This window comes from Staurois parvus, unplaced genomic scaffold (assembly GCF_062004578.1).
Source record: "Staurois parvus isolate SC_StPar_1 unplaced genomic scaffold, SC_StPar_1.0 ptg000896l, whole genome shotgun sequence".
In the NCBI taxonomy this organism is placed as follows: Eukaryota; Metazoa; Chordata; class Amphibia; order Anura; family Ranidae; genus Staurois; species Staurois parvus.
This window is the reverse complement of record NW_028318692.1, coordinates 492954-519333: the sequence shown is the minus strand read 5'-3', so window position 1 is coordinate 519333 and position 26380 is coordinate 492954. Positions and strand designations below refer to the sequence as shown.

The following is a 26380-nucleotide window of genomic DNA, read 5'->3' as shown; positions in this document are numbered from 1 at the left end:
TCATGAATTTATTCAGGCCGACGTGTAAAGTTACTGACGGGTCTACTTTAAAATTTCTGATAATTTACAGTAAGACATGGATATTATATTATGTTTGTCTGCAATAAAATGTATTAAAATGTAATTTAATGTAATAAAATGTATTATTTTTTTAATTGTATGTATTTTTTTTAGAAATATATAAATTTGGGGGTTCTAAATCATTTTCTAAGAAACAAATTGTAGATTTTGACACATTTGTGAGAAGTGTCAGAATTGGCCAGGGGGGTCAAGTAGTTAACATGACTCAGTTGCCAAGTATTGCGATGTCATGAATTTATTCAGGCCGACGTGTAAAGTTACTTTAAAATTTTTATTTGAAACATTTTTTGAAAAATGCATATTCGGAAAAATAAAAACCTTTGATTACCGCGCCTTCAAACTGCACCTCGAACTAGCGCTGTAAACCAATATTGTTCCACGTATCACTTCCATTTGTCTCCCCGCAGGTCTATGACGTGGAATACAAATTCTTCAGCGCGGGAGAGAAGACGACGGTATTAATGGAAATTGATCCGCGCAACAAGATTGAAACTTTTCGGACGGAGAACGGCACAGACAAAGCGTTGGAGATCCACGACTTCAAACATGTTAGTGTTCGGAGCGCTGCTTTTCGCTTCATTTTCTTGTACGAATATAATAGACTTTCTTCTACTTAAAAAAAAAAAAGACGTACCATGGCTTTTAAAATTACGTCGGCTCTTTAGAGGGAATACAACGATTGCACAATGAAATGACCGTTTAGAAAATCGACAGCACGAAAAAAGTCAATATTTGTAGGAATACGTGTTTAACAAACATTTGAAAATAACCATTCGATATGTAATTGGATCTTTTTATGACTTTTTAATGCTGAGCAGGTTTAATCGATGAAGGAAAATATTGTAGATCACATTAGTAAAGTACAATAGTTAAAAAAAAAAAAAAACATTAGAAGAAAAAAAATAGAAACGTTTTGCAGGTGAGATAAAAAAAATAATGGTCCAGATCAGGGGCGGACTGACAACTCATGGGGCCCCTGGGCAATGGGGGATCATGGGGCCCCTGTGTCCTCACCCACTGTCAGGGCTCCCAGGTATGACCAGAGGTGTGTGACTGATGCAGGGAAACGCAGACTTCAGATATGTGATAAACAATACAATTTATTAACACTAACCATACAAACATAAACGCAGTGCAATACTAAACATAATACAGTGCAAACAAACCAAACCAAACCACCCACAGATAACAGTACATACAAGCAAGCGTCGTCAGGCAGGCCGGGTCAATATCAATTGGGCAGGTAGGTACAGGGGGAGCAAGCAGAGAATGGTCGGGGTCACAGGCCAGGTTCAGCAGGTAGCAAGCAGCGTAGTACAGAGGGTCAGGCAGAGGGATGGTCAGGGTCACAAGCCAGAGATCAAAACAGGTAACAAGCAGCGTAGTACAGAGGGTCAGGCAGAGGGACAGAAACAGGATGCAGGACAGATACAGGGCCCAGGACAAACACAACACCAAGGCCGAGTCTGTGGGTCTGGCCATCCCTTAAATATCCCAGCATCATCAGTTCCAGGTGTAGCTGGCTGAAAGGTTGAGTCTCTGATTGCTGGGAGCACCCGCTGGCCAGCCCTGGTACTGCAGATCAAAAGGCAGGTGAGTCCCACCATTGCTGGCCAGTCCATTCCTAACAGTACCCCCCCCCCCAAGGAGCGGCCTCAGGACGCTCCAAACAGTCCTAGCTGGGCAAAATGTTCCACCGCCCGGGTCTGGTAACTGGCGGGATATCAAAGACTGGCACACCGGGCAGGACTCCGGGCAGCGGCACACCGGACTGGACTCCGGGCAGAGGCACACCGGGCTGGACTCCGGGCAGAGGCACACCGGGCTGGACTCCGGGCAGAGGCACACCGGGCTGGACTCCGGGCAGAGGCACACCGGGCTGGACTCCGGGCAGAGGCACACCGGGCTGGACTCCGGGCAGAGGCACACCGGGCTGGACTCCGGGCAGAGGCACACCGGGCTGGACTCCGGGCAGAGGCACACCGGGCAGAGGCACACCGGGCAGAGGCACACCGGGCAGAGGCACATCGGGCAGGACTCCGGGCAGAGGCACATCGGGCAGAGGCACATCGGGCAGAGGCACATCGGGCAGAGGCACACCGGGCAGAGGCACACCGGGCAGAGGCACATCGAGCAGAGGCACACCGGGCAGAGGCACACCGGGCAGAGGCACATCAGGCAGAGGCACATCGGGCAGGACTCCGGGCAGAGGCACATCGGGCAGAGGCACATCGGGCAGGACTCCGGGCAGAGGCACATCGGGCAGGACTCCGGGCAGAGGCACATCGGGCAGGACTCCGGGCAGAGGCACATCGGGCAGGACTCCGGGCAGAGGCACATCGGGCAGGACTCCGGGCAGAGGCACATCGGGCAGGACTCCGGGCAGAGGCACATCGGTTTACCAGGCGAAGCAGCAGGCAGCGGGCCACCAGGCGGAGCAGCAGGCACCGGGCCCCCGGGCGGAGCAGCAGGCACCGGGCCCCCGGGCGGAGCAGCAGGCACCGGGCCCCCGGGCGGGGCGACATGCATCGGGCCCCCGGGCGGAGCAGCAGGCACCGGGCCCCCGGGCGGAGCAGCAGGCACCGGGCCCCCGGGCGGGGCGACAGGCATCGGGCCCCCGGGCGGGGCGGCAGGCATCGGGCCCCCGGGCGGGGCGGCAGGCATCGTGCCCCCGGGCGGGGCGACAGGCATCGTGCCCCCAGGCGGGGCGACAGGCATCGTGCCCCCAGGCGGGGCGACAGGCATCGGGCCCCCAGGCGGGGCGACAGGCATCGGGCCCCTAGGCGGGGCGACAGGCATCGTGCCCCCAGGCGGGGCGACAGGCATCGTGCCCCCAGGCGGAGCGGCGGGCATCGTGCCCCCAGGCGGAGCGGCGGGCGCCGGACCCCCAGGCGGAGCGACAGGTCTCGGGCCCTCAGGCGGAGCGGCGGGCGCCGGACCCCCAGGCGGAGCGACAGGTCTCGGGCCCTCAGGCGGAGCGGCGGGCGCCGGACCCCCAGGAGGAGCGACAGGTCTCGGGCCCTCAGGCGGAGCGGCGGGCGCCGGACCCCCAGATGGAGCGACAGGTCTCGGGCCCTCAGGCGGAGCGGCGGGCGCCGGACCCCCAGGTGGAGCGACAGGTCTCGGGCCCTCAGGCGGAGTGGCGGGCGCCGGACCCCCAGGCGGAGCGACAGGTCTCGGGCCCTCAGGCGGAGCGGCGGGCGCCGGACCCCCAGGAGGAGCGACAGGTCTCGGGCCCTCAAGCGGAGCAGCGGGCGCCGGACCCCCAGGCGGAGCGACAGGTCTCGGACCCTCAGGCGGAGTGGCGGGCGCCGGACCCCCAGGCGGAACGACAGGTCTCAGGCCCCCAGGTGGGGCGGCGGGCACCGAGTCACCAGGCACAACCGTGGGCTCCGAGTCAACTGGGATGACCGCTGGCACTGGGTCAGACATTGGATCGTCTGGCTGGACAGCGGGCATCGGGTCACCAGGCATCAGGTCATTTGGCTCGACAGCGGGCACCGCATCATCTGGCAAGGCAGTGGGCTCCGAGTCAACAGGCACAACAGTGAGCACCGGGTCATCAGGTACCGGATTGTCTGGCTCGACAGCGGGCATCGGGTCACCAGGTATGACAGCGGGCACTGGGTCACCAGGCATCAGGTCATTTGGCTCGACAGCGGGCACCGGATCAGGTACCGGATCATCTGGATCAACAGCGGGCATCGAGTCAACTGGCCTAATAGGATCGTCAGGCTGGATCAGTTCATCATGCTGGGTAGAGGCATCAGGCCGAGTAGAGGCATCAGGCTGAGTAGAGGCATCAGGCTGAGTAGAGGCATCAGGCTGAGTAGAGGCTTCAGGCTGAACCACGGAAGGCAGGCTCACCGGTTTGGATACTGGCAGGATGGTATTGGTTGGAAAGAATTTTCGCTTTTTTCTGGTTTTAACTACTGGAGCACTGCAAGTAAACGCAGGTCTGCAAACGAATGGAGCAGCTGGAGACAGAGAAGAACTAGAGGATGGAACAGGAGAGGGAGCAGTTGCTACAGAGGGCTCTTTTACAGGGTTAAAGGCAGGATAGGTGCAGCGAGTGGGAACAGGGTACTGACATGCGGTAGATAGCAGGGCAGGAGGAGCTGTTGGGAATGCAGGAATAGAGTTTTGAGGAAATAGATTAGAAGCAGGACTGGGTTTTTGTAAGCTGACTGAGGCTGGGTGCAACAAATCTGTCCATGTCTGCAGTATGGGTTGAACAAAGCTGAGCTTACACAAAGTCTGTCTGGTCAATGACTGCACTGCGTTTATACAATCTCTTAGTGTCTGTGGTGAACATGTGGAATAACGCTCCAGAAAGTAACCCACATCATCCTCTAATAACCACACCAGGGACTCTACCTGGTCTGCACTAAATGGTGGCAAAAATTCATCCCTGCATTCGGGGGAACCAGATGAAACCAACTCTGCACAAACCTCAATCAAAGGCTGCACCTCAGAGAACTCTGTGCCCTGATCTACTAGAACATGAGCGAGCCGTATACATTCTAGCAGTTCATCCCGGGTATACTCCTTCAGAGTTTGATAAGCATACTCCCTGTCATCAAACACTAGCAGATATAAATACTCAACCTCATCCAGATCCATCCTTCCCATCAACAAGCCAAGATGGCTTCCCTGTGCAGCCACTTCTGGTCAGGATTGGCCTTGGTGTAATGTCAGGGCTCCCAGGTATGACCAGAGGTGTGTGACTGACGCAGGGAAACGCAGACTTCAGATATGTGATAAACAATACAATTTATTAACACTAACCATACAAACATAAACGCAGTGCAATACTAAACATAATACAGTGCAAACAAACCAAACCAAACCACCCACAGATAACAGTACATACAAGCAAGCGTCGTCAGGCAGGCCGGGTCAATATCAATTGGGCAGGTAGGTACAGGGGGAGCAAGCAGAGAATGGTCGGGGTCACAGGCCAGGTTCAGCAGGTAGCAAGCAGCGTAGTACAGAGGGTCAGGCAGAGGGATGGTCAGGGTCACAAGCCAGAGATCAAAACAGGTAACAAGCAGCGTAGTACAGAGGGTCAGGCAGAGGGACAGAGACAGGATGCAGGACAGATACAGGGCCCAGGACAAACACAACACCAAGGCCGAGTCTGTGGGTCTGGCCATCCCTTAAATACCCCAGCATCATCAGTTCCAGGTGTAGCTGGCTGAAAGGTTGAGTCTCTGATTGCTGGGAGCACCCGCTGGCCAGCCCTGGTACTGCAGATCAAAAGGCAGGTGAGTCCCACCATTGCTGGCCAGTCCATTCCTAACACCCACAGCCAAAAAAAGCCTATGAAAAAGCTAATTAAAAGGTACCAGGGGCATCTCATGGGCACCCTACTGACCCCCGGCCCTCGGGCAGTGCCCAAGTTTCCAAATGGTCAGTCCGCCCCTGGTCCAGATAAAGTCCTAACGTGTAGTTTATGACCACACTGAATGTCAGAGGTGAGGATGAGCTGGTTTGGTTTGAGCAGGCTGCGGCAAAGTTTGGATGCTGAACCCTATAGAAACCAATGGAGGCTGAATCTGTCAAATTAAAAATGCCCATTTTCTGGGCTAATACAATGGGGTGCCAGAAAATAGCATGGGGTATGGGCACTGCCCTGGGGAACAAATGCTTGAAAAATTTAATTGCCCCCCCCCCCCGGCAAAGCACCTTGTTCCCATTTTGAAGAGCCTCTTCCCCACAACCCTGACCGATGGTTGTGGGGGTTCGTAGGTATGGAGATATTTGGAATCTGGAGGCCTCCAGATACAACCCTGGTCGATGGTTGTGGGGGTCTATGGGCATGGAGTTTATTGGAATCTGGAGGCCTCCAGATACAACCCTGGCCGATGGTTGGGGGGGTCTATAGGCATGGAGTTTATTGGAATCTGGAGGCCTCCAGATACAACCCTGACCGATGGTTGGGGAGGTCTATAGGCATGGAGTTTATTGGAATCTGGAGGCCTCCAGATACAACCCTGGGCGATGGTTGTGGGGGTCCGTAGGCATGAAATTTATTGGAATCTGGAGGCCTCCAGATGCAACGCTCGCTGATGGTTGTAGGGGTCTATGGGCATGGAGTTTATTGGAATCTGGAGGCCTCCAGGTACAACCCTGTCCGATGGGTGTGGGGGTCTATAGGCATGGAGTTTATTGGAATCTGGAGGCCTCCAGATACAACCCGGGGAAACATGTACAAATGCTTAAAAAATTAAATTGACCCCCCCCCGACAAAGCACCTTGTTCCTATTTTGATGAGTACAAGAGCCTCTTCCCCACAAAATTGGCCGATGGTTGTGGGGGTCTATAGGCATGGAGTTTATTAGAATCTGGAGGCCTCCAGATACAACCCTGGCCGATGGTTGAGGGGATCTATAGGCATTGAGTTTATTGGAATCTGGAGGCCTGCAGATGCAACCCTGGCCGATGATTGGGGGGGTCTATGGGCATGGAGATGATTGGAATCTAGAGGCCTGCAGATATAAACCTGGCTGATGGTTGTAGGGGGTCTATAGGCATGGAGTTTATTGGAATCTGGTGGCCTCCAGTTACAACCCAGGCTGATGGTTGTGGGGGTCTGTGGGCATGGAGTTTATTGGACTCTGGAGGACTTCAGATACCAAGCCCCCCACATGAATGAGTATGGAGTATATAGTATACTACCCATTCACAGAAAAAAGTCACCTAAAAATAGACACCCAAAAGTTTGACAAGTATTTTATTAAAAAAATTTAAATCCCCATAAAATGTCCCTCTTTGGAAATCTATCATCAATCATGATGTCAGACTCACAAGGAAAAAAAAAACCCAGATGACCCAGCTCACTCGACCAATCTGGACACTGCTCATAGCCGAATGACAGCTCCTTGGCCTATCAGCAGGGGAGAGGATAATGGTGACATTACTGTCCAAATATGGCCAAGTAGCCCTGTATGGCTCTTTGCAGCAGCTGAAAGCTGGCTGCTTTTCTTTTCCCTCCTGCTGGTTTTCAGCTGCTGCATTGCCCCCCCCCCCCCCCCCGGCAGCACCTATCTCCCTCCCTGTGCACCAGGCCCCCCCGTGTGCTCCCCCAATCTCCCAACCAGCTCCCCTCCTCTCCTTTCCACCGGCAGCTGCAAGCACACAATAGGTTCCTTCAGGTTGGAGAGTGAAGGAAGGGTCTGGTAAATACAGTATGTGACATTTACCAGCCCCATCCTTTCCTGAATGAACACAATGAGTGATGAATACTGATCGTTTGCTGTGTTCATTCATAACTGAGACATTGTAAACTTTTTAGGAGGGGGCCCTTGATGTATGGGGTCCCATGGTTTCTAATAGCAGCCCTGCATGTTGTCACTTTTACACCTGCAAATCATGTGTTGTTTCTATTTTTGTCCAACCCCTGTGACTGTTTGGCTCCTTTTTGAACCCCAATGATAACAGAAATCCCCCAAATGTCCCGGAGCAGAAGTCTCCGCCCCCTGGAATGTTCGGCCTTGGTACAGACCCACAAGGTGACACACATGGGTTAAAATGGCAATTAAAGGTCTATTTTCCTCATCTGTGGCTTTTTAAACTGCAATTAGTGTCTGTGTATAAATAGTGAGCTTGTTAGCTCTCACCTGGATGTACTGAGCCATGGGGAGCAGAAAAGAACTGTCAAAAGACCTGCATGTTGTCACTTTCACACCTGTTAATCATGTTGTGTTTCCATTTTTTGTCCAACCCCTGTTACTGGTTGGCACCTTTTTAAATCCTAATGATAACAGAAATGCCCCAAATGGCCTGGAGCAGAAGTTTCCCTCCCCTGGAATGTTTGGCCTTGGTACAGACACACAAGTTGACACACACGGGTTAAAATGGCAATTAAAGGTCTATTTTTCTCATCTGTGGCTTTTTAAACTGCAATTAGTGTCTGTGTATAAATAATGAGCTTGTTAGCTCTCATGTAGATGTACTGACTAAGCTAGATACTGAGCCATGGGGAGCAGAAAAGAACTGTCAAAAGACAGAATCTAGTGGAACTTTATAAACATGGAAAATGATAATAAAAACTATCCAAAAACCTTGAATATGATGCCAGCCAGTACTGTTCAATTACTTATTAGGAAGTGGAAAATTCGGGGATCTCTTGATACCAAGCTAAGGTCAGGTAGACCAAGAAAGATTACAGCCACAACTGCCAAAAGAATTGTTCAGCATACAAAAAAAAACCCCACAGGTGACCTCTGCAGAAAAACAAGCTGCTCTGGAAAAAGACGGTGTGGTTGTTTAAAGTAGCACAATACGACGATACTTGAGCTGCATGGTCGAGTTACCAGAAAGAAGCCTTTACTGCACCAACGCCTCAAAAAACATCAGGATTACAATATGCAACACCTTGACACACCTCATCAGGCTTTTTTGTGGTAACTTGACCATACAGCTCATTTTTGTTTGTTTTTTGAACAAAAACGAGCTGCATGGTCGAGTTACCAGAAAGAAGCCTTTACTGCACGAACGCCACAAATAAAAATCAGGATTACAATCCGCAACACCTTGTGGTAACTCGACCATGCAGCTTATTTTTGTTCGCGCGTTGTCGTATTGTTTTTGATCCGGGCCATTTGGGCTATTTCTGTTACCATTAGGATTTAAAAAGGAAACAAACAACTATGTGGTAATAAATGGCTTCATATGATGACTTGAATAAAAGTTTTTTGGCATGATCAGTCATATTTTTATTATCAATGCCAAACTTTTACCATTTCTGCCAGGGTATGCAAACTTTTAAGCACAAACATATATATATAGCTGTATTGTTTCCTTCTATATTGTAAAGCACTGAGCAAACTGTTGGCGCTATATAAACCCTGTATTATAATAATAATAATAATAATAATTATATATATATATATTTTTTTTATTATAAATATATATATATATATATATTTTTTTTTTTTTTTTTTCCCTGGTTTTTTTTTTCCATATATGATGTTATCATTTCCTCTATTGTATACAGTGGGCCAAAAAAGTATTTAGTCACCACCAATTGTGCAAGTTCTCCCACTTACAAAGATGAGAGAGGCCTGTAATTGGCATCATAGGTAGACCTCAACTATGAGAGACAAAATGAGAAAACAAATCCAGACAATCACATTGGCTGATCTGGAAATAATTTATTTGCAAATTATGGTGGAAAATAAGTATTTGGTCAATATGAAAAGTTCATCTCAATACTTTGTTATATATCCTTTGTTGGCAATGACAGAGGTCAGACGTTTCCTGTAAGTCTTCACAAGGTTGGCACACACTGTTGCTGGTATGTTGGCCCATCCTCCATGCAGATCTCCTCTAGAGCAGTGATATTTTGGGGCTGTCGCTGGGCAACACGGACTTTCAACTCCCTCCAAAGGTTTTCTATGGGGTTGAGATCTGGAGACTAGCTAGGCCACTCCAGGACCTTGAAATGCTTCTTACGAAGCCACTCCTTTGTTGCCCGGGCGGTATGTTTGGGATCATTGTCATGTTGGAAGACCCAGCCACGTTTCATCTTCAATGCCCTTGCTGATGGAAGGAGGTTTGCACACAAAATCTCACGATACATGGCCCCATTCATTCTGTCCTGTACATGGATCAGTCATCCTGGTCCCTTTGCGGAGAAACAGCCCCAAAGCATGATGTTGTCACCCCCATGCTTCACAGTAGGTATGGTGTTCTTTGGATGCAACTCAGCATTCTCTCTCCTCCAAACACGATGAGTTGTGTTTCTACCAAACAGTTCTATTTTGGTTTCATCTGACCATATGACATTCTCCCAGTCCTCTTCTGGATCATCCAAATGCTCTCTAGCAAACTTCAGACGGGCCTGGACCTGTACTGGCTTAAGCAGGGGGACACGTCTGGCACTGCAGGATCTGAGGCCCTGGCGGCGTAGTGTGTTACTGATGCTAGCCTTTGTTACGTTGGTCCCAGCTCTCTGCAGGTCATTCACTAGGTCCCCCCGTGTGGTCCTGGGATTTTTGCTCACCGTTCTTGTGATCATTTTGACCCCACGGGGTGAGATCTTGCGTGGAGCCCCAGATCGAGGGAGATTATCAGTGGTCTTGTATGTCTTCCATTTTCTAATTATTGCTCCCACAGTTGATTTGTTCACACCAAGCTGCTTGCCTATTGCAGATTCAGTCTTCCCAGCCTGGTGCAGGTCTACAATTTTGTTTCTGGTGTCCTTTGACAGCTCTTTGGTCTTCACCATAGTGGAGTTTGGAGTGTGACTGTTTGAGGTTGTGGATAGGTGTCTTTTATACTGATAACAAGTTAAACAGGTGCCATTGATACAGGTAATGAGTGCAGGACAGAGGAGCCTCTTAAAGAAGAAGGTTCAGGTCTGTGAGAGCCAGAAATCTTGCTTGTTTGTAGGTGACCAAATACTTATTTTCCACCATAATTTGCAAATAAATTCTTTCCAGATCAGCCAATGTGATTGTCTGGATTTGTTTTCCCATTTTGTCTCTCATAGTTGAGGTCTCCCTATGATGCCAATTACAGGCCTCTCTCATCTTTGTAAGTGGGAGAACTTGTACAATTGGTGGTGACTAAGTACTTTTTTGCCCCACTGTATACTTAGGTGTGATGAATTCTATAATTCTAAAAACGTAAAAAAATTGCATGGGGTGCAAAAAGAATTCTTGTATTTTTGTATTATCTATCCTCTCTTTCCAATCGCAGGGCATCACTGGAATTTACTTTGCTGATCTACAAAAATGCTTCATCAAGACACAGAGCAAAGAAATCCCTGAATTTGCTGAGACGGAGCTTGTAGAACTGGAGGTAAGCTGAAATAATCAGTTGAATAGACATTCATTAATGCCGGCCATACATAGGTTGAAAATTTGCCCGATTTTTTGGACCTAATATTAATCGGCCGATTTTCGTTCTGTTAGTGGGTCAATGACACCGGACGATTTTCGTGGTTCCTCCCCTTTTCGGTGATCAGGCATGTTGGAAAATTCATGAAAAACGACCGATTTTCGACTCAATGGCGGTCAAATCGTACGATCGTTTTTTCGAACAGAATACGCTCATGAGCCGTGACCTGGAAGGAACAGAAGTTTCGCCTGTCATATGGGGAGAACTTTATGACTCGGTCGGCCGATTTTTAAAATCATTGATGGCACCATCGGATTACCGAGCGAAAGACGTTGGATTTTTCAAAATTGTTCGGAATTCGACCCATGTATGGCCTGCATAAGCTTCTCCTTCAATTCGTCTCTGGAAACATTTGCAAATGATCACCTTGAGAACCGTCTCTATCACAGTCTATTGGCTTAGGCTACAGCTGATGACTAGAGATGAGCGAATCGAAGTAGGCGAAGTGGAATTCGCTTCGAATATTAGAAAAATCCGAAAATAAGCAGACTTCGGATGCGCGAATCGAAATTTTTCCTAAAATGGCGGCGACGGAGCGGGGATGTCTGGGAAGGCGCGCAGACAAGGCGCGCTGACCCATAATGCATTCATTCATGACATGTGATCGCATTAGCCAATCAGCAGCCAGCCAGCCAGCACTGTGTAATGGTCGAGCTATAAAAGGCGGCCATTTTAGAATTCTCCATTTGCCTCCAGTCATTCAACAGAGGCAGACCTGGCTGTATGCAGGGAGAGAGTTAGGGACAGAGAAACGTTAGTTAGGGACACAGAAACGTTAGTTAGGGACACAGAAACGTTACTTAGGGACATAGAAACGTTACTTAGGGCCACAGAAACTTTACTTAGGGACACAGAAACGTTACTTAGGGCCACAGAATCGTTACTTAGGGCCACAGAAACGTTACTTAGGGCCACAGAATTGTTACTTAGGGCCACAGAAACGTTACTTAGGGCCACAGAAACGTTACTTAGGGACACAGAAACGTTAGTTAGGGACACAGAAACGTTACTTAGGGACATAGAAACGTTACTTAGGGCCACAGAAACTTTACTTAGGGACACAGAAACGTTACTTAGGGCCACAGAATCGTTACTTAGGGCCACAGAAACGTTACTTAGGGCCACAGAATTGTTACTTAGGGCCACAGAAACGTTACTTAGGGCCACAGAAACGTTACTTAGGGCCACAGAAACGTTACTTAGGGCCACAGAAATGTTACTTAGGGCCACAGAAATGTTACTTAGGGACAGACACAGAATTGTTACTGAGGGAAACAGAATTGTTACTGAGGGCCACAGAACTGTTACTTAGGGCCACAGAAACGTTACTTAGGGCCACAGAATTGTTACTTAGGGACAGACACAGAATTGTTACTGAGGGACACAGAATTGTTACTGAGGGCCACAGAACTGTTACTTAGGGCCACAGAAACGTTACTTAGGGCCACAGAATTGTTACTTAGGGACAGACACAGAATTGTTACTGAGGGACACAGAATTGTTACTGAGGGCCACAGAACTGTTACTTAGGGCCACAGAAACGTTACTTAGGGCCACAGAATTGTTACTTAGGGACAGACACAGAATTGTTACTGAGGGCCACAGAACTGTTACTTAGGGCCACAGAAACGTTACTTAGGGACACAGAATTGTTACTCAGGGACAGACACAGAATTGTTACTTAGGGACAGACACAGAATTGTTACTGAGGGACACAGAATCGTTACTTAGGGCCACAGAAACGTTACTTAGGGCCACAGAAACGTTACTTAGGGCCACAGAATTGTTACTTAGGGACAGACACAGAATTGTTACTGAGGGACACAGATTTGTTACTGAGGGCCACAGAACCGTTACTTAGGGCCACAGAAATGTTACTTAGGGACACAGAATTGTTACTCAGGGACAGACACAGAATTGTTACTGAGGGACACAGAATTGTTACTGAGGGACAGACACAGAATTGTTACTGAGGGATACAGAATTGTTACTGAGGGCCACAGAAACGTTACTTAGGGCCACAGAAACGTTACTTAGGGCTACAGAAACGTTACTTAGTGCCACAGAATCGTTACTTAGGGCCACAGAAACTTTACTTAGGGCCACAGAAACGTTACTTAGTGCCACAGAATTGTTACTTAGGGACAGACACAGAATTGTTACTGAGGGACACAGATTTGTTACTGAGGGCCACAGAACCGTTACTTAGGGCCACAGAAACGTTACTTAGGGACACAGAATTGTTACTCAGGGAAAGACAGAATTGTTACTGAGGGACACAGAATTGTTACTGAGGGACACAGAATTGTTACTGAGGGACACAGAATTGTTACTGAGGGACACAGAATTGTTACTGAGGGACACAGAATTGTTACTGAGGGACACAGAATCGTTACTCAGGGACAGACACAGAATTGTTACTCAGGGACAGACACAGAATTGTTACTGAGGGACACAGAATTGTTACTGAGGGACACAGAATTATTACTCAGCGACAGACACAGAATTGTTACTCAGGGACAGACACAGAATTGTTACTGAGGGACACAGAATTGTTACTGAGGGACACAGAATTGTTACTCAGGGACACAGAATTGTTACTGAGGGACACAGAATTGTTACTGAGGGACACAGAATTGTTACTCAGGGACACAGAATTGTTACTGAGGGACACAGAATTGTTACTGAGGGACACAGAATTGTTACTCAGGGACAGACACAGAATTGTTACTCAGGGACAGACACAGAATTGTTACTCAGGGACAGACACCGAATTGTTACTCAGGGACAGACACAGAATTGTTACTGAGGGACACAGAATTGTTACTGAGGGACACAGAATTGTTACTCAGCGACAGACACAGAATTGTTACTCAGGGACAGACACAGAATTGTTACTGAGGGACACAGAATTGTTACTGAGGGACACAGAATTCTTACTCAGGGACACAGAATGTTACTGAGGGACACAGAATTGTTACTCAGGGACACAGAATTGTTACTCAGGGACAGACACAGAATTGTTACTGAGGGACACAGAATTGTTACTGAGGGACACAGAATTGTTACTCAGCGACAGACACAGAATTGTTACTCAGGGACAGACACAGAATTGTTACTGAGGGACACAGAATTGTTACTGAGGGACACAGAATTGTTACTGAGGGACACAGAATTGTTACTCAGGGACACAGAATTGTTACTGAGGGACACAGAATTGTTACTCAGGGATAGACACAGAATTGTTACTCAGGGACAGACACAGAATTGTTACTCAGGGACAGACACCAAATTGTTACTCAGGGACAGACACAGAATTGTTACTGAGGGACACAGAATTGTTACTGAGGGACACAGAATTGTTACTCAGCGACAGACACAGAATTGTTACTGAGGGACACAGAATTGTTACTGAGGGACACAGAATTGTTACTGAGGGACACAGAATTGTTACTCAGGGACAGACACAGAATTGTTACTCAGGGACAGACACAGAATTGTTACTCAGGGACAGACACAGAATTGTTACTGAGGGACACAGAATTGTTACTGAGGGACACAGAATTGTTACTCAGCGACAGACACAGAATTGTTACTCAGGGACAGACACAGAATTGTTACTGAGGGACACAGAATTGTTACTGAGGGACACAGAATTCTTACTCAGGGACACAGAATTGTTACTGAGGGACACAGAATTGTTACTGAGGGACACAGAATTGTTACTCAGGGACAGACACAGAATTGTTACTGAGGGACACAAAATTGTTACTGAGGGACACAGAATTGTTACTCAGCGACAGACACAGAATTGTTACTCAGGGACAGACACAGAATTGTTACTGAGGGACACAGAATTGTTACTGAGGGACACAGAATTGTTACTGAGGGACACAGAATTGTTACTCAGGGACACAGAATTGTTACTGAGGGACACAGAATTGTTACTGAGGGACACAGAATTGTTACTCAGGGACAGACACAGAATTGTTACTCAGGGACACAGAATCGTTTAATTAAAGAGTATGTCAGACAACATGCATAGGAGTGGCAGAGGAGGCAATGTTTTAGGAGCGAGCAGACGTGGCAGCAGAGGAAGGGGTCGAGGCAGCACTATTCGCAGCCAGAGGCCAGTGCTCCCGGTGTCATCCAGCGGTCGTGTCTCCACCGACAACCCTGCCGTCATCGACTGGTTGGCTCGGTCGTCTTCCTCTTCCCAGGTCACCTCTGACACCTACAGCCAACGGTCGGTGGGTACGTCAGACACAACCATTAGTTGGCATGGCCCGGGAGCAAGCCCACTGAAATCACGTGTCCTCTACCTGCCCCTGTCCTTTGGTGTTCCCTCACCAAGCGAAGTATCGCATGCTGTGGGCTCAGCCCCACTGTACAGTGAGGAAGAGCTAACAGAGGGCGGTCAGGAACGGGGGGAGACATCCGCCTCTTCAGCAGCCAGGCGAAGAAGTAGTGGCGAGGAGAGTGGCTCGGTAGCCGGTCTAGAGACAGATCTGTCTCCTGACCCACACGCAGCCGAGGGGGCTAGTAGTGACGCGGAGACCCTAATTGATGATGATGAGGCTGATCGCACTTGGCAGCCTCGTCATCATCAGGCTATTGCTTCCGCATCATCAGGAGAAGAGGGTGGCAGCTTGGCAGCGAGCAAAACAGTCGGTGGGTTGCCCAGGAGGCAGCAGGGTTGCAGCAGTGTCAGTGGAGGCAAACGGCCACGGAGTACAGCACCAGCTCCACTGCAGCCTACCACCACGGCCAGTAGTGGTGCCGGTGTGCATGGAGGAAGCAGCAGTCAGCCAGTGAGGAGTAGCGGGGGCAAAGTTTCCTACTCGGCGGTGTGGCAATTTTTTGTCAAGCCGCCCGAGGAAGTAAACGTAGCCGTATGTCGACTATGTGGCCAGAAAGTCAAGCGTGGCCAGGGGGCCCATGTTGGGACTACAGCGTTGCGGCAGCATATGCAGCGTCGCCATTTGGTGGCCTGGGAAAACCGTGATAAAGATACGACGGTTCTGCCCGCCCCAGCCCCCGCTCCATCACCCGCTCCGTTACTTGCTCCGTCACCCGACGTCAATCGCCCTCTATCAGCCAGTCAAGGCTCCAACACCTCTGCTGAGGGGAGTTGTCGCTCGTTGGCATCTTCCGCTCGTTCTGATGCTCCTTCTCCTGCTACTCCTCTTCACGGATTCCGTCAGCAGTCTTTCTTGGAATCCGTTTCCAAGAGACAACAGTTTGCGAGCACGCACCCGACGGTGCAAAAGCTGAACGTCCTCCTGTCCAAGTTGCTGGTCTGCAGTCCCTCCCTTTCTTTCCGAGAAATGATGGCTTGTGCCGCGCCGCGGTGGAGAGTGCCAAGCCGTCATTTCTTCGCCAAAAAGGCAGTGCCAGCCCTGCATTCACATGTAGAAGAGATGGTGGGCAAGTCTTTGAGCATGTCGGTCTCTGCCAAAGTGCACGGCAGCGCCGACGTGTGGAGCTGTAACTACGGTCAGGGACAGTACATGTCATTTACGGCCCACTGGGTGAACGTGGTGCCGTCACAGCCGCACCAGCAACTTGGACAGGTCACGCCGCTTTTGCCTCCACGTTTGCACGTCCTTGGTCCGGCAAAGATGTCCGCCTCTACCACCTCTTCTTCCGCCGTGTCCTCAGCCGCCACCCCTGTGCCAAGTCCCATTACCCGACCGGCATATCACATGTGCAGGGCGCAACGGTGTCACGCTGTGCTGCACCTGGTATGCCTTGGCGAACGTAGTCACACAGGGGAGGAACTTCTCAGTGTAATGAACAGAGAAATCGACAGATGGCTGTCTCCGCGCAAACTGAAAATCGGAACCATGTTGACCGACAACGGAAAGAACATGGTGTCTGCTCTGCGTCAAGGAAGGTTGTGCCATGCGCCATGCATGGCTCACGTGTTCAATCTGGTTGTCAAGCGGTTCCTAAAATCCACCATCCCACTGCAAGACATCCTTAAAATGTCACGTAAACTTTGCATGCATTTCAGCCATTCCTACACCGCAAAGCACACCCTCCTTGAGCTGCAGCGGCAGAACGGAATTCCACAGCATCGCCTGATCTGCGACGTTGCAACAAGGTGGAATTCAACCCTACACATGTTAGACCGCCTTTACGAACCACCTCCTCATGCTGCTGCCAGGTCCAGAGTGTGTCATGGGTCCCTGTACGGCCTCCCATTGCTGCTGCCAGGCCCGTAATCTGCCATGGGCCCCCGTACCAACTCCTCATGCTGCTGCCAGGCCCGTAATCTGTCATGGGCCCCTGTACTGCCTCCTCATGCTGCTGCCAGGTCCAGAGTGTGTCATGGGTCCCTGTACGGCCTCCCATTGCTGCTGTCTCTATCGCCACACTCTGCCATGTGCCACTTTCAGGTCTCCTCACACTGCTGGTGGTTTCCATTTTTGTCATAGGGTGCTGTATGGCCTCCCATTGCTGCTGCCTCCACCGCCACACTGTGGCTCCAAACTCTGGTTTTGGCCCCGTGACTGCCCAAATGAGTGAAGTGTGCGGTGATTCTAAGATCGACGGCACTCATCTGCATGTCATACTGCCTGACAGTATTATTTCTCTTCCCCAGCAGACTCCAAGGGCATTTAAATTAAAGGTACAGTGTTCAGCACTAATATTAAGTCTCTCTGAAGCCTAGAAACACCCTTTTTTAAGTTAAATTCACAGCGAATATATTCGACTCGAATCGAAATTTTTCCACGAATTCGCCGAATCAGTCGAATCGAATTTTTGAATACTTCGCTCATCTCTAGTTTCTACATTTAGACTTGAATTAAAAGACTTATTGCACTTAGAGGCGCTTCTCTCCTTTTTCTCAAAAGTCATCCCTCTGTCTGATGGTTATTATTCGGCTGTCGCTACGCAAGCAAGCGAGCATGCTATGGGCCATTTGTGCCAAGGAATGCGAGAAACTCCCTGCATCCATCTCCACAGCATACTGCCACGGTGCGTCTGGGTCCTCTGTCTCCTCCTCCTCTACCACATGCTCCTGCTCCTCCACTCCTGTCCGCTGAGTGGAAAAACCACCCATTTCACTCAATAATTCCTGAGCACAAATGCCCTCCTCTACCTCCTCCTCTTCTTCCTGTCCTGCCCCCACAGGGGTCATGTGGCGTTGAGATCTGTGCACCACGTCTACCGCACCCTGACCAGCCATTGTTAACAGCATTTGTTCCAGGACGTGCAACAGAGGAATGACGTCGTTCATCCCATAGTCCTGCCGACTCACGAATAGCGTGGCCTCCTCAAAGGGCCTGAGCAAGCGCAGGTGTCACGCATGAGCTGCCAATGGCTGACATCTAAGTTACACAGGGAGTACCTTTATCCGCTTTTAACATCAGGAAATCTGTGATGGCCTTTTGCTGTTCGTAAAGGCGGTCTAACATATGTAGGGTTGAATTCCACCTTGTTGCAACGTCACAGCATGAGGAGTCGGTATAGGGGCCCATGGCAGATTAGGGGCCTGGCAGCAGCTATGGGAGGCCCGTAATCTGCCAGCACCCTATGACAAAAAATGGAACACACCAGCAGTGTGAGGAGACCTGAAAGTGGCACATGGCAGAGTGTGGCGATGGAGACAGCAGCAATGGGAGGCCGTACAGGGACCCATGAGAGACTCTGGACCTGGCAGCAGCATGAGGAGGCGGTATATAGGGGCCTATGTCAGATTAGGGGCCTGGCAGCAGCTATAGGAGGCCCGTAATCTGCCAGCACCCTATGTCAAAAAATTCAACACACCAGCAGTGTGTGAGGAGACCTGAAAGTGGCACATGGCAGAGTGTGGCGATGGAGACAGCAGCAATGGGAGGCCGTACAGGGACCCATGACAGACTCTGGACTTGGCAGCAGCATGAGGAGGCGGTATATAGGGGCCTATGGCAGATTAGGGGCCTGGCAGCAGCTATAGGAGGCCCGTAATCTGCCAGCACCCTATGTCAAAAAATTCAACACACCAGCAGTGTGTGAGGAGACCTGAAAGTGGCACATGGCAGAGTGTGGCGATGGAGACAGCAGCAATGGGAGGCCGTACAGGGACCCATGAGAGACTCTGGACCTGGCAGCAGCATGAGGAGGCGGTATATAGGGGCCCATGGCAGATTAGGGGCCTGGCAGCAGCTATAGGAGGCCCGTAATCTGCCAGCACCCTATGTCAAAAAATTCAACACACCAGCAGTGTGTGAGGAGACCTGAAAGTGGCACATGGCAGAGTGTGGCGATGGAGACAGCAGCAATGGGAGGCCGTACAGGGACCCATGACAGACTCTGGACTTGGCAGCAGCATGAGGAGGCGGTATATAGGGGCCTATGGCAGATTAGGGGCCTGGCAGCAGCTATAGGAGGCCCGTAATCTGCCAGCACCCTATGTCAAAAAATTCAACACACCAGCAGTGTGTGAGGAGACCTGAAAGTGGCACATGGCAGAGTGTGGCGATGGAGACAGCAGCAATGGGAGGCCGTACAGGGACCCATGACAGACTCTGGACTTGGCAGCAGCATGAGGAGGCGGTATATAGGGGCCTATGGCAGATTAGGGGCCTGGCAGCAGCTATGGGAGGCCCGTAATCTGCCAGCACCCTATGTCAAAAAACTGAACACACCAGCAGTGTGTGAGGAGACCTGAAAGTGGCACATGGCAGAGTGTGGCGATGGAGACAGCAGCAATGGGAGGCCGTACAGGGACCCATGACAGACTCTGGACCTGGCAGCAGCATGAGGAGGCGGTATATAGGGGCCTATGGCAGATTAGGGGCCTGGCAGCAGCTATGGGAGGCCCGTAATCTGCCAGCACCCTATGTCAAAAAACTGAACACACCAGCAGTGTGTGAGGAGACCTGAAAGTGGCACATGGCAAAGTGTGGCGATGGAGACAGCAGCAATGGGAGGCCGTACAGGGACCCATGAGAGACTCTGGACTTGGCAGCAGCATGAGGAGTCGGTATAGGGGCCCATGGCAGATTAGGGGCCTGGCAGCAGCTATGGGAGGCCCGTAATCTGCCAGCACCCTATGTCAAAAAATTCAACACACCAGCAGTGTGAGGAGACCTGAAAGTGGCACATGGCAGAGTGTGGCGATGGAGACAGCAGCAATGGGAGGCCGTACAGGGACCCATGACAGACTCTGGACTTGGCAGCAGCATGAGGAGGCGGTATATAGGGGCCTAAGGCAGATTAGGGGCCTGGCAGCAGCTATAGGAGGCCCGTAATCTGCCAGCACCCTATGTCAAAAAATTCAACACACCAGCAGTGTGTGAGGAGACCTGAAAGTGGCACATGGCAGAGTGTGGCGATGGAGACAGCAGCAATGGGAGGCCGTACAGGGACCCATGACAGACTCTGGACTTGGCAGCAGCATGAGGAGGCGGTATATAGGGGCCTATGGCAGATTAGGGGCCTGGCAGAAGCTATGGGAGGCCCGTAATCTGCCAGCACCCTATGTCAAAAAATTGAACACACCAGCAGTGTGTGAGGAGACCTGAAAGTGGCACATGGCAGAGTGTGGCGATGGAGACAGCAGCAATGGGAGGCCGTACAGGGACCCATGAGAGACTCTGGACTTGGCAGCAGCATGAGGAGGCGGTATATAGGGGCCCATGGCAGATTAGGGGCCTGGCAGCAGCTATGGGAGGCCCGTAATCTGCCAGCACCCTATGTCAAAAAACTGAACACACCAGCAGTGTGTGAGGAGACCTGAAAGTGGCACATGGCAAAGTGTGGCGATGGAGACAGCAGCAATGGGAGGCCGTACAGGGACCCATGAGAGACTCTGGACTTGGCAGCAGCATGAGGAGTCGGTTTAGGGGCCCATGGCAGATTAGGGGCCTGGCAGCAGCTATGGGAGGCCCGTAATCTGCCAGCACCCTATGTCAAAAAATTCAACACACCAGCAGTGTGAGGAGACCTGAAAGTGGCACATGGCAGAGTGTGGCGATGGAGACAGCAGCAATGGGAGGCCGTACAGGGACCCATGACAGACTCTGGACTTGGCAGCAACATGAGGAGGCGGTATATAGGGGCCTATGGCAGATTAGGGGCCTGGCAGCAGCTATGGGAGGCCCGTAATCTGCCAGCACCCTATGTCAAAAAACTGAACACACCAGCAGTGTGTGAGGAGACCTGAAAGTGGCACATGGCAGAGTGTGGCGATGGAGACAGCAGCAATGGGAGGCCGTACAGGGACCCATGACAGACTCTGGACTTGGCAGCAGCATGAGGAGGTGGTATAGGGGCCCATGGCAGATTAGGGGCCTGGCAGCAGCTTTGGGAGGCCCGTAATCTGCCAGCACCCTATGTCAAAAAATTCAACACACCAGCAGTGTGAGGAGACCTGAAAGTGGCACATGGCAGAGTGTGGCGATGGAGACAGCAGCAATGGGAGGCCGTACAGGGACCCATGACAGACTCTGGACCTGGCAGCAGCATAAGGAGGCGGTATATAGGGGCCTATGGCAGATTAGGGGCCTGGCAGCAGCTATAGGAGGCCCGTAATCTGCCAGCACCCTATGTCAAAAAATTCAACACACCAGCAGTGTGTGAGGAGACCTGAAAGTGGCACATGGCAGAGTGTGGCGATGGAGGCAGCAGCAATGGGAGGCCGTACAGGGACCCATGAGAGACTCTGGACCTGGCAGCAGCATGAGGAGGCGGTATATAGGGGCCCATGGCAGATTAGGGGCCTGGCAGCAGCTATGGGAGGCCCGTAATCTGCCAGCACCCTATGTCAAAAAACTGAACACACCAGCAGTGTGTGAGGAGACCTGAAAGTGGCACATGGCAAAGTGTGGCGATGGAGACAGCAGCAATGGGAGGCCGTACAGGGACCCATGAGAGACTCTGGACTTGGCAGCAGCATGAGGAGTCGGTATAGGGGCCCATGGCAGATTAGGGGCCTGGCAGCAGCTATGGGAGGCCCGTAATCTGCCAGCACCCTATGTCAAAAAATTCAACACACCAGCAGTGTGAGGAGACCTGAAAGTGGCACATGGCAGAGTGTGGCGATGGAGACAGCAGCAATGGGAGGCCGTACAGGGACCCATGACAGACTCTGGACTTGGCAGCAGCATGAGGAGGCGGTATATAGGGGCCTATGGCAGATTAGGGGCCTGGCAGCAGCTATGGGAGGCCCGTAATCTGCCAGCACCCTATGTCAAAAAATTGAACACACCAGCAGTGTGTGAGGAGACCTGAAAGTGGCACATGACAGAGTGTGGCGATGGAGACAGCAGCAATGGGAGGCCGTACAGGGACCCATGAGAGACTCTGGACTTGGCAGCAGCATGAGGAGGTGGTATAGGGGCCCATGGCAGATTAGGGGCCTGGCAGCAGCTTTGGGAGGCCCGTAATCTGCCAGCACCCTATGTCAAAAAATTCAACACACCAGCAGTGTGAGGAGACCTGAAAGTGGCACATGGCAGAGTGTGGCGATGGAGACAGCAGCAATGGGAGGCCGTACAGGGACCCATGACAGACTCTGGACTTGGCAGCAGCATGAGGAGGCGGTATATAGGGGCCTATGGCAGATTAGGGGCCTGGCAGCAGCTATAGGAGGCCCGTAATCTGCCAACACCCTATGTCAAAAAATTCAACACACCAGCAGTGTGTGAGGAGACCTGAAAGTGGCACATGGCAGAGTGTGGCGATGGAGACAGCAGCAATGGGAGGCCGTACAGGGACCCATGAGAGACTCTGGACCTGGCAGCAGCATGAGGAGGCGGTATATAGGGGCCCATGGCAGATTAGGGGCCTGGCAGCAGCTATAGGAGGCCCGTAATCTGCCAGCACCCTATGTCAAAAAATTCAACACACCAGCAGTGTGTGAGGAGACCTGAAAGTGGCACATGGCAGAGTGTGGCGATGGAGACAGCAGCAATGGGAGGCCGTACAGGGACCCATGAGAGACTCTGGACCTGGCAGCAGCATGAGGAGGCGGTATATAGGGGCCTATGGCAGATTAGGGGCCTGGCAGCAGCTATAGGAGGCCCGTAATCTGCCAGCACCCTATGTCAAAAAATTCAACACACCAGCAGTGTGAGGAGACCTGAAAGTGGCACATGGCAGAGTGTGGCGATGGAGACAGCAGCAATGGGAGGCCGTACAGGGACCCATGACAGACTCTGGACTTGGCAGCAGCATGAGGAGGCGGTATATAGGGGCCTATGGCAGATTAGGGGCCTGGCAGCAGCAATGGGAGGCCCGTAATCTGCCAGCACCCTATGACAATAAATGGAACACACCAGCAGTGTGTGAGGAAACCTGAAAGTGGCACATGTTTGAGGCATGATTCATGGCGGATTTAGTCAGTTGTGTCAGGAACTGGTGGTTTGAAATCCAGACTAATCCACGCCTGATTCATTTTCACAAACGTCAGTCTCTCCACACTTTGGGTGGACAGTCGTGTCCTCCGCGGAGTTGCAATACCTCCTGCCGCACTAAACACGCGCTCCGATGCCACGCTACTGGCCGGGCATGACAGCCTTTCAAGGGCAAATTCAGCTAGTTGGGGCCAAAGGTCAAGTTTCGTTGCCCAGTAGTCAAGGGGATTGTCTACCTCGGTTGGCAGGGTGCTGTTCAAGTAGGCCTAAGCCTGTTGTTTGAGGTCCTGCTCCAGGTCCACCTGATGCTGCTGCTGCTGCGGCTGGTTAGTAGTTTCCTCACTGCGCTGGTGAAGAAAGCTACTCATCATCGACTGCAGACTGAGGCAGCCGCTGCTGGTGGAGCTGCCACTGCTCCTACCACCCCACCCCTCCCCTGCTGCCATGGCAGCGTAACGCGAGCGCACAGGGCCCACAGTGTCTGAGGATGGACGTTGGCGCAGACAGGCAGAGACCAGCTGACTACATAGGTGGTTTTTATAGTACGTTATTTTGGCCTCCCTCTCAGCAGGTGTGAAAACGGCCACCATTTTTGAACGGTAGCGAGGGTCCAACAAGGTGGACAGCCAAAAGTCATCCCCCTGTCTGATGGTTATTATTCGGCTGTCGCTACGCAAGCAAGCGAGCATGCTATGGGCCATTTGTGCCAAGGAATGCGAGAAACTCCCTGCCTCCATCTCCACAGCATACTGCCACGGTGCGTCTGGGTCCTCTGTCTCCTCCTCCTCCTCCTCTACCAGATGCTCCTGCTCCTCCACTCCTGTCCGCTGAGTGGAAAAACCACCCATTTCACTCAATAATTCCTGAGCACAAATGTCCTCCTCTACCTCCTCCTCTTCTTCCTGTCCTGCCCCCACAGGGGTCATGTGGCGTTGAGATATGTGCGCCACGTCTACCGCACCCTGACCAGCCATTGTTAACAGCATTTGTTCCAGGACGTGCAACAGAGGAATGACGTCGTTCATCCCATAGTCCTGCCGACTCACGAATAGCGTGGCCTCCTCAAAGGGCCTGAGCAAGCGCAGGTGTCACGCATGAGCTGCCAATGGCTGACATCTAAGTTACACAGGGAGTACCTTTATCCGCTTGTAACATCAGGAAATCGGTGATGGCCTTTCGCTGTTCGTAAAGGCGGTCTAACATGTGTAGGGTTGAATTCCACCTTGTTGCAACGTCGCAGATCAGGCGATGCTGTGCAATTCCGTTCTGCCGCTGCAGCTCAAGGAGGGTGTGCTTTGCGGTGTAGGAATGGCTGAAATGCATGCAAAGTTTACGTGACATTTTAAGGATGTCTTGCAGTGGGATGGTGGATTTTAGGAACCGCTTGACAACCAGATTGAACACGTGAGCCATGCATGGCGCATGGCACAACCTTACTTGACGCAGAGCAGACACCATGTTCTTTCCGTTGTCGGTCAACATGGTTCCGATTTTCAGTTTGCGCGGAGACAGCCATCTGTCGATTTCTCTGTTCATTACACTGAGAAGTTCCTCCCCTGTGTGACTACGTTCGCCTGGACCTGGCAGCAGCATGAGGAGGCGGTATATAGGGGCCTATGGCAGATTAGGGGCCTGGCAGCAGCTATGGGAGGCCCGTAATCTGCCAGCACCCTATGTCAAAAAACTGAACACACCAGCAGTGTGTGAGGAGACCTGAAAGTGGCACATGGCAGAGTGTGGCGATGGAGACAGCAGCAATGGGAGGCCGTACAGGGACCCATGACAGACTCTGGACCTGGCAGCAGCATGAGCAGGCGGTATATAGGGGCCTATGGCAGATTAGGGGCCTGGCAGCAGCTATGGGAGGCCCGTAATCTGCCAGCACCCTATGTCAAAAAACTGAACACACCAGCAGTGTGTGAGGAGACCTGAAAGTGGCACATGGCAGAGTGTGGCGATGGAGACAGCAGCAATGGGAGGCCGTACAGGGACCCATGAGAGACTCTGGACCTGGCAGCAGCATGAGGAGGCGGTATATAGGGGCCTATGGCAGATTAGGGGCCTGGCAGCAGCTATAGGAGGCCCATAATCTGCCAGCACCCTATGTCAAAAAATTCAACACACCAGCAGTGTGAGGAGACCTGAAAGTGGCACATGGCATGAGACACTGTGGACCTGGCAGCAGCATGAGGAGGCGGTATATAGGGGCCCATGGCAGATTAGGGGCCTGGCAGCAGCTATGGGAGGCCCGTAATCTGCCAGCACCCTATGTCAAAAAATTCAACACACCAGCAGTGTGTGAGGAGACCTGAAAGTGGCACATGGCAGAGTGTGGCGATGGAGACAGCAGCAATGGGAGGCCGTACAGGGACCCATGACAGACTCTGGACTTGGCAGCAGCATGAGGAGGCGGTATATAGGGGCCTATGGCAGATTAGGGGCCTGGCAGCAGCTATAGGAGGCCCGTAATCTGCCAGCACCCTATGTCAAAAAATTCAACACACCAGCAGTGTGAGGAGACCTGAAAGTGGCACATGGCAGAGTGTGGCGATGGAGACAGCAGCAATGGGAGGCCGTACAGGGACCCATGACAGACTCTGGACCTGGCAGCAGCATGAGGAGGCGGTATATAGGGGCCTATGGCAGATTAGGGGCCTGGCAGCAGCTATAGGAGGCCCGTAATCTGCCAGCACCCTATGTCAAAAAATTCTACACACCAGCAGTGTGTGAGGAGACCTGAAAGTGGCACATGGCAGAGTGTGGCGATGGAGACAGCAGCAATGGGAGGCCGTACAGGGACCCATGAGAGACTCTGGACCTGGCAGCAGCATGAGGAGGCGGTATATAGGGGCCTATGGCAGATTAGGGGCCTGGCAGCAGCTATAGGAGGCCCGTAATCTGCCAGCACCCTATGACAAAAAATTCTACACACCAGCAGTGTGAGGAGACCTGAAAGTGGCACATGGCAGAGTGTGGCGATGGAGACAGCAGCAATGGGAGGCCGTACAGGGACCCATGAGAGACTCTGGACCTGGCAGCAGCAT

The 26380-nt window shown here is 51.5% G+C and overlaps 1 protein-coding gene across 1 annotated transcript in view; it reads left to right on the top strand.

Annotated features, from left to right (window-relative positions):
- The window catches only part of TNMD (tenomodulin), a 245888-nt gene that overhangs the window by 104685 nt on the left and 114823 nt on the right, over positions 1 to 26380 (top strand). Inside the window, exons 3-4 of the mRNA XM_089656222.1 lie at positions 489 to 629; positions 10789 to 10890. Coding sequence (XP_089512348.1) covers positions 489 to 629; positions 10789 to 10890 — 243 coding nt within the window. The remainder of the gene's footprint in view (positions 1 to 488; positions 630 to 10788; positions 10891 to 26380) is intronic.